Here is a 10,407-nt window from a genome sequence, read left to right as displayed (position 1 = left end):
TACTGTGCTCGGATGCTCGGAACATACGAGCGTCACGTGTACGTGTCCGTACACGGATAGGACTTGATACATACGCCCTCCATTATAATTATAATGATGCTGGGCTTACTCCGACGTCGTACTGTATCAGGTTCATGATACCTCGTCTCCAATGATCCGACTTGTCACGTGATAGCGTATATCTACAGTGCTTTGTACATCCTAAACTAAATTTTCTAGTGATGTGCACACAGTGCGCGTGTATGGATACTGGACCCCCCCCCCCCCCCCCTAATATGCCGTTGTGCGATGTGCGCTGCCAGTGGCGGATGTGGGATGCGGGATAAGGGGGGCTAAAACAACAGAGGTGTTGATTTGCACGAAGATTTAACGTTGAAATCAAGTTTTTGCTACAGTCATTAGCATTGAAATCAAGAAATTAGGGGGGGCTGGATCCGCCACTGTGCGCTGCAAAGGCGAGGAGAGATCCATGCATGCGTCCACGTCCACCTGGCTCAGCTCACTTAGCTGCATCCGACTTTGACTGCGGCACCCCATGTGGTCCAGATGAAGAGAGCATCATAATACATCATCATCAGTCTCACTCTCCCCTCACCTCCAGCAGGGGTCAAGGGCGGACTGTCAAGTAACTATTGCATGGCGAACATTTGCAGGTGCCTCAACAGCAGCGGCGCCCAGATTTTCCAAGACATTCCTTTTCACTGATGCAAAGGTGGGTTAAGGTTGATGCACGCACCACTGTGCGGCCTTAAACTCCCGGCCCGGCGTCGCTCACATGGAAAGCTAGGCGGTGTCGGCTCACCAATCTGCGTAGGGGCACTGTCGCCACGAGGCTACACCATCTTGGACACCTGGCCGATGCCAATCTACCTCGAAATGTTACCATCTTGGGGCCAGATAGATAGGATGCGTGGAGAAACCGGTGGAAAATTCGAAACTCATAACCAGCCCCTGCATGACATTCGATGGTGAGAGACTTGAACCTGAGTAGGGACGATCGATCGATCGCCTTGGCGCGTAGTACATACAGTACAAACATGTAACAAGAACCCATACGGGCGTGTGCGTGCTGCCAAACGCGTACGGACAGCAGCTAGCAAGGACGCGCAGTGATGACGGACGGGCGGGCGGAGCTCCCCCGCTGCCTGCCATCCGTCCCGTGGCAGCGGAGGGAACAGGGAATGGATGTCCGGACTCGCCCCCGTCCGTCCGTCCGTCCGTCCGTCAAGCCCAGCGACCCCCATCTTGCTGGCCGCGACAGCGACCGCCCGGAAACCCGATCCGTCCAGTCGCGCGGGGAATCATAAATACGGATCACCGTGGCCCCAGCGCCCCGCTTCGCGCTCAGCACCAGGGCGGGAGAGCGACGGCGCCGACGCCCGCCCGCGCCAGCTCGCACTGCGCGTGCTACATGACCCCGCCCTCCGTCCGACATGGCGCTCGCAAGCGCGCGCCGCCAGCCAGCCTGTGCACGCAAGAGAAGAGAAAGCATATGTACACTCCATCGGTGGTCGTGGATCGGCCGCCGGACGACCAGACCAGACCGGCCGGCGAGGCGGCACGGGCACGGGCCGTGCGTCCATCCGGACGTCCGGATGCTTGATTGACTCTGAGGGCGCGTACCTTCGGATCCAACAGTGACAGTGGATCCCATCCACGTGAGATCTTCATGGGCGAAGGGGAAGCCGCTTAATGGCGCAGAGTTACAACGAGTCTCCATGATTGTCTGGTTATCGGTGCCCTGTCACGTCCCGCATCACCATTACTTCGCCGAGAGCAACGGGCGAGACCAGGCTACCACCACATGGCAGCATGGACCTATATGTAATGTAACCAGCAGATAGACTGTACTGTACTACTCCTATGTAAATATGAGATTTTTCATCGACAACTACTACCAACAGGTTGTAGATTAGCAGCATGTTCGTTTGGCTGTGGCTTGTCGTAAACGATCGTAAATTTCTAATTGGAAAAATATTTTTCTCTCACACAAACCAGCCAACAGTACTTCTTTACGGACCAGCAACGATACGAACCAGCCAACCGAACAGGCCGTAGATATCAGAAAAGAAAAAGGGGCCACCACAAACAGCAAACCGCGTACCTGATACTGTGATGCACATGCAACACTGGAAACCCATCCTGCCACTGCTCCCTTCTCAAGAATTACCTGTTCAAGACGAGCAGATTCAGCAGTCAGACATTAAAAGAGCAATTCGAGCCAAAACTGAAGTGGGAATGCACAAGGCACCAGCGGATGACACTGTGCGTCCCGGACAGTTATGCTCGGTGTGGTTGGACCTTTCCAATCATATATTAAATGGCTAATCATCATGCAATTAACATGCCGCCATCTTTTAAATCAAGGGAACAGCCTACAAAAGAGATCTAGCAGCCCCTACACAGAGCATGCTAAGACCGGGGAACAATTATGACGCAGCACCAACAATGATCCCCGACGAAAGGCTACAGCGCCTCAAGACGTTCCAGTCAGGAGCTTGCTTAAATCTGAGATGACACTCCTCTGCACGCATGTGATCGCGAGGACCGAACCAACAACATGAGAGCTGGGCGCGCAGTCCTCGCAACCATCACAAGATCTCAATCCGTGTGAGTCATGATATTCGGGAAAGGGTCACAAGACCAAACCTGCTGTCACCTATGAAAGCGAACAAGCCTGGTCATCCAATAAGGAAAGGGCTGATGGAACCAGATGGCGAGGCTGTTCATGGCCAGAACCAGAGCAAAGAGTAACTCTTCACGGCAGACACTAGGAGGTACATGAGATACCAACTGGAATACGATGATAGATTCGCTCCAAAGATAACATGGTGATCTGACTTCTTGTTTCTGCTTCCGTGATCTGTCTGTTCATTGAATTTCCCTGAAATCATAGCCAAACATGTCCGTGAGAACATTGTTATGGGAATCAAACAACATCATGGCCAAAAGAACTAACCAATGGGAAACAAGCAATGATAATTGTATTCCTAGGCATAAACGGAAAGATAAAAATGTCACTCCATGATGCCATAGCAATGCAGGATACATAGTTTGTTTTCCTAAGTGTTATAAAAGATGCACACCCAAAACTAGCCTCCAGCTATCAGAAATGTATAGTTTGATCTCCGCATTGAATGTGAAGGCTAGCTGCTCTAGTGTCAATAAAAACTATTGTGTTGCACTGTTTTCCTTCCTGGAGCAAACAGAACAGGGAAAGCTAACACAACAGAAGCATGTCCTTCAAATGATTACTATTTTGATATCATCTGAAAATGACGCACGCTAAACACAGTTGCAAAATGCCAAAATGAAACAGTTTTTACCAAGAGAATGCTCTATACAGAACTCTAAAAGTGCCCTTTACAAATTATGATCCTAGAGGCTAGTATGCTTAAACTAAAAATAAAGTAAAGGGTCAAATCAAACACATGTATCAGATCTTTAAAAAAAATTAAATCAAAGCAAGTGTTTTTTTTGGACACCAAAGCAAGCGTTAGGCTATTAACAACCTCTATTCTGGATACAGTATGGGTCATATGGGTGCATAGTGCATAACAAACTATGCTGAATGGCTGATTATCATTTGCCCATCACATCTTACATAATGCTAGATGCGTGATGGCAACTGAGATACAAATAAATGGACAGGTTGTAATATTTCGATACAGCTCTGCTTAAGGACTTCTTTGAGACCTTTGAACAAAGACTTGGACAAACACATGCTACATATCCAGCAAAATATATATAAAACTAACAGGAAGGCATGTCGTATCATGTTCTAGTTACATCGCTCAAATGGCCTTCTGACTGTATGTCTTTTCCATGTGTACACTGCAAATAGCATCTGCAAACGGTTGCGGAACATGCATCTGAGCACAAACTCATCAACAAACAGCACAACAGAAGAAAAATTGAACCATGTAGAAGTAACTTCAGTACATGTATTTGTGAACCATGCACTTTATATATAATAACTGCACCCCCAAATACTCAAGCAGTTGGGGGCCAAACAAGTCGAGAAAATTTTTGTAGTGACAAATTATATGAACCATATCAGTTCCCAGAAATTCCCTATCCTTCACAAGCACTGGTGGCTATCTAACTAGCCATTTAGCCAAACCTGGGATCGATGCATGACAAATAGCATTTCCTAGACCAGAACAATAATCATAGAATTATAACTGACTGACAAAGATGTATCTCATATTTGAATCATGTACATCAACAATTATATTTGAATCCTACTTAGAAGATACCTACTTAGAAGTAAGTTATACAATTATATTATCCCAACCAAGTTGGAGTAGATCATAGAACACAAGCTTTAAATGCAGGAAACAAACAGTTGCAGCAGTAATAGCGATTAACCCTAAGATGTGATACTTAATGTTTCTACAGCTATGCCATCAAGATTGCTGAATAAACATAGGCATAGGTCCAAGTTTCAATCAAAGGACAAAAACTTTGACACCGTATAACAACCATATACTCCTCACAAAGACTTCACCACATGAGGTAGCCAAGTTATTGCATTGAACAAATCAAAAGTTAGTGAATACAAACATCACTTCTAATCATGGACAGAGCACTGCATTTCTCGCTCCATCACTTCAAGAATCAAGACTGCACTTTGCTGAAGCTCTTATACCTACAAAAGTCATGACCTATTACAACAACTAAACTAGTTCAGCTACGACCAACCACTAATACCAAGCCCCCAAAACAAAACAAAAAAAATCGGAAAACAGCATCCCCAAGGCATTAGAATTAAGAACCCTCAACCACATAGCCTGAGTGTATAAATTAGGACTGACCACAAAAGAAAAAAATTATATTTTTGTAGTTTGCACAAACAAAGAAACAAAGAACATGCACCTTTGAGGCAATGTTTCACATTCTTATAGTGCCACTTATGCAGATGCAGGAAGTAAAGGAACATGATAAGCATCAGATTTTTTGCCTTCTTGCAGTTCTTTTATGGTTTCATTCAATCTGGTCTGACTGCAATTGTCCCGCTTCATGTAAATGGTCTAACCTAGATATGCAAATTCACAGCCAAGCAAATTTTGAACCAGGTTCATGCACCAGCCTCTAATTGTTATCCAGGCAAAGTCAACAGTTCCAGTAGTAGGTTGCAACTGACAAGGCCATACAAGCATTTATGATATGATAGACCTTTTGTGAATCCATGACCAAGACCTCTTACAAGCATCATCCAACAGTTGTGGACCTCTTACAAAGCATCATCCAACAGTTGTTCGTTCAGTTAAGCAACAAATTTCAGCCATATCCTGTACTCTTGTGAAACAATGCAGCAAGTAATTTCAAACTCAACATATAAAACTGAGATATGGACGCCAACTAGTCAGGACCCAGGAACAGGAGATGGACCTTGATGCAAAGTTATCATGAGCCTTTATATAAGATAAAACCGCTGAATATCAAGTTGGCTTCATGCATCCTCAAGTTGCAGCTTGATTGTTCACACAAATCGTTCAACTAGGCACAGATCTTCATCATTTTCTACTACTCTAGCTCATCGTAAGACCTAACAAATATGTTAACATCAATCAGTAACCTTATGGTCAACCCCACATCCAAATTTAATAAGCCAATCATATTGTGCGACTGTTACTTCAGCATATTTACAAAATAAGCAGCCAAACCCTTTTTTTCCTGTTGCTCTTGTTTTGAGTACGAGTGTCAAAGAAAAAGGAGAATAGGACACACATTCAATGTATTGCAACAAACAAAGAAACTAAATGATGCTTGAGTTGGTAATGGTAATCTGTGAGGATGCTAACACCGAAAATTGATAAAGACTGCAGGTAGAAGAACATAATTATAACATTGTTACAAATGGCTTAAAATTTAATCCTATTGTAAAACAGCCTGCAGGTAGAAGATAAACTTGTCAGCTTGGGGAAACCCTCTGTAAGCTTAAGCTTCCTTATTCTACTATACATGTACAATTTAGCCTCATGGATGGAGAAAAACACCAAATTCTGAAGCAATTAAAAATTTTCTATACCTCAAATAAAATAGAAGCAAAATTTACCTGGAAAAGAGGAGATTGCAGACAACCTTGACATCATCGTATAAGGCAGTTTTGTTGTTTAAAGACTCCAACAGTAGATGTGTCATAATCTACTCATCTATCAACAAACAAGTATTGCAGCTTTGTTGTTGTAGCTTCAATACACCTTCCAGTAATTTGTGCAATCTGATGTGATTGCTCCCAGGGCATAGGCATCGGAAGTGTACACTTTGAGATCAGAAGTGTCGAAAGCCTATCTGTAAGTCACTCGAAGAAGCATTGTTAACCTATATTGGATTTACCCAACTGCAACCAGTTCTTTTCTTCAATGATCCCTGGTTGATTGTATCCCTTACTTGTTCAACAACATTCCACCTTTCTGAAGAAGCATTTAGGTTAGATACTGCAACAAGATTTGATGGTTTCCCTTGTTCCAATCTAAGAAGAGACCTGGAAGCCAAATCTTGGATTTCTTCGTTGCCGTACTTAACAGAGGCATCCAGAAGTGCTCCCCAGACACTAGGGCCTGGCTCCACACTCATTGACTTCACAAAATCCAGGGCACGGTAAACATGCCCAGATCGGCCAAGTAAATCAACCATGCAGGCACACATCTCCTCGGTTGGATGAACCCCATGATCATTTACCATGGAGCTGTATGTATTAAGGCCCTTCAGCACCAAACCCGAGCGGCAACAAGCTGAAAGAACACCAAGTCCGATTATGCTGTCAGGTTTTACCCCAGAGGTAAGCATCTGATCGAACAAAGCAATTGCTTCGACACCCATACCATGAATGCCATAACCCAAAATCATTGCACCCCATGAGATCACATCTTTGCACCAACTGGTACCATCAAAGATCCGCCTTGCATAATGCAAGGCCCCACACTTTGCGTATGTATCAATCAAAGCATTGTTCAGTGACACCTCAGCGCGCATCATCATTCTCACCGCAAAAGCATGCACCTGCTTCCCCTCTGCCAAGCCCGAGAGGGCCTCAATGGCCGAGAGCACAGTGATCAACGCGATCCTGTTTGGTGGAATGGCATCAATCAGCCACATCGCCCGGAAACAATCCACTGCATCCTCAAACATACCATTCTCCATGTACCCTCCGACCATGGCAGTCCAGGAAACAACATTCCTCCGTTCCATCCTGTTGAAAACCGTTCGGGCAGAGTCCGGGTGGCCAACCCTGCAGTACATGGACACAAGGCCGCTGCTGACATGGAAATCATCCTCCCCGCACATCCCAGCCCTGACCGCGTAGCAATGCAGCTCCCTGCCCCAGTGCGCAGACGTGCACGCGGGCAGCACGGCTGAGACAGTGAACCGGTCTGGCGCGCACCCGTCAGCGACCATCCGCCGCACCAGGCCCCACACGTCGTCGGGCGAGTGCGAGATGAGGGTGTTGTAGGAGGACGCGGTGCGCGCGGGCATTTCGTCGAACAGGCGGCGCGCGAGGCCCGGGCAGGGGACGGGTGGGCGTAGGTAGAGACGGAGCAGAGAGTTGGCGAGGATGGGGTCCGCGTGGAGGAGGCCGAGGCGGAGGGCGAGGGCGTGGAGGGCGGCGGCGGCGGAGGGGAGGGACGAGGTGAGGGCGGAGAGGGTGAAGGCGTCGGGGCGGCGAAGCGGGAGTAGGCGACGGCGGAAGAGGTGGAGCGGGAGGTGCGCGTGGGACGGGTCCACGGAGGCGGCGAGCGCGGAGAGGAGGGAGTTGAAGACAGGCAGCGGGATGCCGACCGGGTCCGCGAGCACGGCCGCCAGTCGGGAAGCCACGGGCGCCGGAAGCGGGTGCATGGTGTAAGCCACGGCAGGCGGCCGAGGCCTGGCGCCCTGGCGGTACGAGGCGGTTGGATTCTTTTTTTTCCCCGAATCTGGTTGGGTTGGGCGAAGAGTCGGGCTGCGTCGGTGGAATGGAAATGGAGCAGGCCGCTTTTTCAGTGGTAAGTTCCTCCCCAGCGCTCAGCGCGTGTGAGGTACACTCCAGCGGGCCTGACGATGGGGAAGTTCGGAAACTCAGGCCTGGTTTAGTTCCACCCCAAAATCCAAAAAGTTGCTACAGTACCTGTCACATCGAATGTTTGCGGCCCGTGCATGGAGCATTAAATGTAGACGAAAAGAAAAACTAATTGCACAGTTTGGTGGGAAATTGCGAGACGAACATTTTAAGCCTAATTAGTCAATGTTTGGACACTATTTGCCAAATAAAAACGAAGGTGCTACAGTAGTCCCAAAATCCAAATTTCGCGAACTAAACAAGGCCTCAGGCCCAAAGGGAAGCGGAGATGGCAAAAGCCGACGACTGGTGAGCTCAAGCTGAATTAACAGCGATAAGCATGACGGAGGATGGGGTTTCATACTCCGTGATGATCAGGGGCGGGTTGTGAGTTCTGGAGCAGGGTGAGAAGATTTCCTTCAGGGCTCGTTCGTTTTCAGCAAAATGACACCTGGAATCATTCCAGCTAACAAAAACTTATACAAATTGACTAACGATTCCGGCCGGGAATTCTTTCTGGGGGGTGATTCCCGGGAAAACGAACGGGGCTCAAGCAGAGTTATTGGGCTGCCTGGCATTCAGGAAGTAGCAAGGATGGGGATTTCACACATTAACTTAGAAGTGGATGCTGTCCTGGTGAAAGAAGCAATCCTGACGGATGACTACAGACTAGCCTCCTCTGGTGGAGTGATCACAGAGATCAAGCATCTCATTGGACCCGATTTCATGTCATGTACTGTTTCCGTTTGTAAGCGTGATTGTAGTACTGCTGCGCATGCTCTTGCTGCGTATGGCTGTAATCTCCCAAGTGGAAGCTATAACACTTGGGAGGGGGTTCCTCATGTCATTGAGGAATTGGTGACCAACGATTTAACTAGGTCAGTTAAGTAATAAAAGTTCTGAAAGTTCAAAAAAAAAAAAGAGTTGTCTTCTCGGCCATGGTATAGGATTCAGGGCTCCATCGTTTACTCTAGAACCATTCTAGCTCTCTTAAAAAAACGTTCCAGCAAAATGATAGGCTTATTTGTATTAACATTGATTATTTGGAATAGTTCCTAGCCTCAATCTAGGCCAAACGAACGAGGCCTCATCAAGTTTTGTTCCCATGTGGATGGCGGGTGGGGCTTAGAGCATTTTTGTAAAAAGATTCTCTATTTTTTATTTTCAGTAATAAGAAAAAAATGCCCTACAGTTTAGTGAAAGACCTCGTTGAAAATAAAAGGTCACCAAATATGATAATGCTTCCTCTAGGATGTCCGTCCATCCAGACGACTCGCTGAAAGGTCATAAATGGCTAGAGGGGGTGAATAGCCTATAAAAATTTTCTACAACAACACTTAAGACAATTGGTTAGACAACTAAATGGTGAAGCGATTGTTGCGCTAGCACTACAAGAACTGTATCTCACGAAGTTCCCATCACGAGGTCCAGTTGCATGTCCCTTAACATCCAGTACTGAGAACTCAAGAGGGTCTAATGGTGTTTGCATCCCCAGCGGTCTTCTTGCTGTTGTGGATGGTTGAATCTTCAGTAGGCTCTCCTTCTTCTTTTCCTTGCCTTTGGGCGCTCAAGGGCCTGCTGTAGCTCTTGCTTGCATTGTTCCTTTTCTTCCCTCATGGTCGACAACTACGAGTTTAGCATGAGTAGCTCCGTCTTTAGTGCCTGTACTTTAGCTTCTGCCTCCTTGAGCTTGGTGTTCTTTATCTTCAACTCTATTTCCTAGTTCTCGTAGAGAGTGTCGAGTGCATGTAGGTACTTGGCTGTAGTCATGAGAGGGTACTCTAGCGCTTGTGGCTTCGCCTTTTCCATTGCCTTAATCTTCTTATGCCAAACAAGAGAAGTCTGATCCATCACTGGAAAGAACTTTGCATGAGTGTTGTTGATTTCTGCTTCATACTCTTGACAAATGTTCATGAGAGCCCAGCGTGTGTTGGCAGTCTCTATCGATCAAATCCGACCGCCAAATAAGTCACAAAAAGAGGAGAAATTAGCAATCTTAATCACATATGTATTTACTAATAACCAAGTTCCACATGTATTTGGAGAACATTATTTTGCATATCACAAACACAAATACATGGAATAAATCACCAAAAGGCGCTTCTCAACGCTGATTTGCGCAAAAGAACAAGGGAGACGCCCACCAACTCAATTCAAATTGGGCAAAAACCCACGGAGCAGTGATCCATGACCAGCCCATGTCCTGCCACGCAAAGGCGGTGGTGAGGCGGCGCAGTCAAGGGGCGGCCGGTCCTAGGGGGCGGGCGGCCCCTGCTGGCTCGCCTCAACCTCTCCTTCGATAGGCGGCGGCATGGCTCCATGCTAAGACGGTGCAACCCAGGGCTTCGAGCCAGGAATAGCTAGAG

General features: G+C 47.0%; 1 protein-coding gene across 10 annotated transcripts; it reads right to left on the bottom strand.

The window, feature by feature from the left end:
• Window positions 1-365: 365 nt before the first annotated feature.
• LOC136541657 (pentatricopeptide repeat-containing protein CRR2, chloroplastic-like) lies at window positions 366-7,927 on the bottom strand. 10 transcript variants are annotated; one of them, XM_066533652.1, is made up of 7 exons: window positions 6,062-7,927; window positions 4,879-5,551; window positions 2,252-2,884; window positions 2,105-2,170; window positions 1,624-1,741; window positions 1,057-1,465; window positions 366-951 (listed from the first exon to the last, which is right to left on the bottom strand). In XM_066533652.1, the coding sequence occupies exon 1, from the start codon at window positions 7,840-7,842 to the stop codon at window positions 6,328-6,330; it is 1,515 nt and encodes a 504-aa protein (XP_066389749.1). In that variant the 5' UTR covers window positions 7,843-7,927; the 3' UTR covers window positions 366-951; window positions 1,057-1,465; window positions 1,624-1,741; window positions 2,105-2,170; window positions 2,252-2,884; window positions 4,879-5,551; window positions 6,062-6,327. The 10 variants fall into 10 exon arrangements, with proteins under 10 accessions (XP_066389749.1, XP_066389753.1, XP_066389756.1 ...); XM_066533656.1 differs by having other exon boundaries at window positions 2,650-2,884; XM_066533659.1 differs by having other exon boundaries at window positions 2,105-2,884; window positions 6,062-6,740; window positions 6,831-7,927.
• Between the last annotated feature and the right edge of the window lie 2,480 nt (window positions 7,928-10,407).

This window comes from Miscanthus floridulus, chromosome 3, assembly GCF_019320115.1.
Source record: "Miscanthus floridulus cultivar M001 chromosome 3, ASM1932011v1, whole genome shotgun sequence".
Lineage (NCBI taxonomy): Eukaryota > Viridiplantae > Streptophyta > Magnoliopsida > Poales > Poaceae > Miscanthus > Miscanthus floridulus.
The sequence above is the reverse complement of the archived record's forward strand: the minus strand, read 5'-3'. Positions and strand labels throughout refer to the sequence as shown.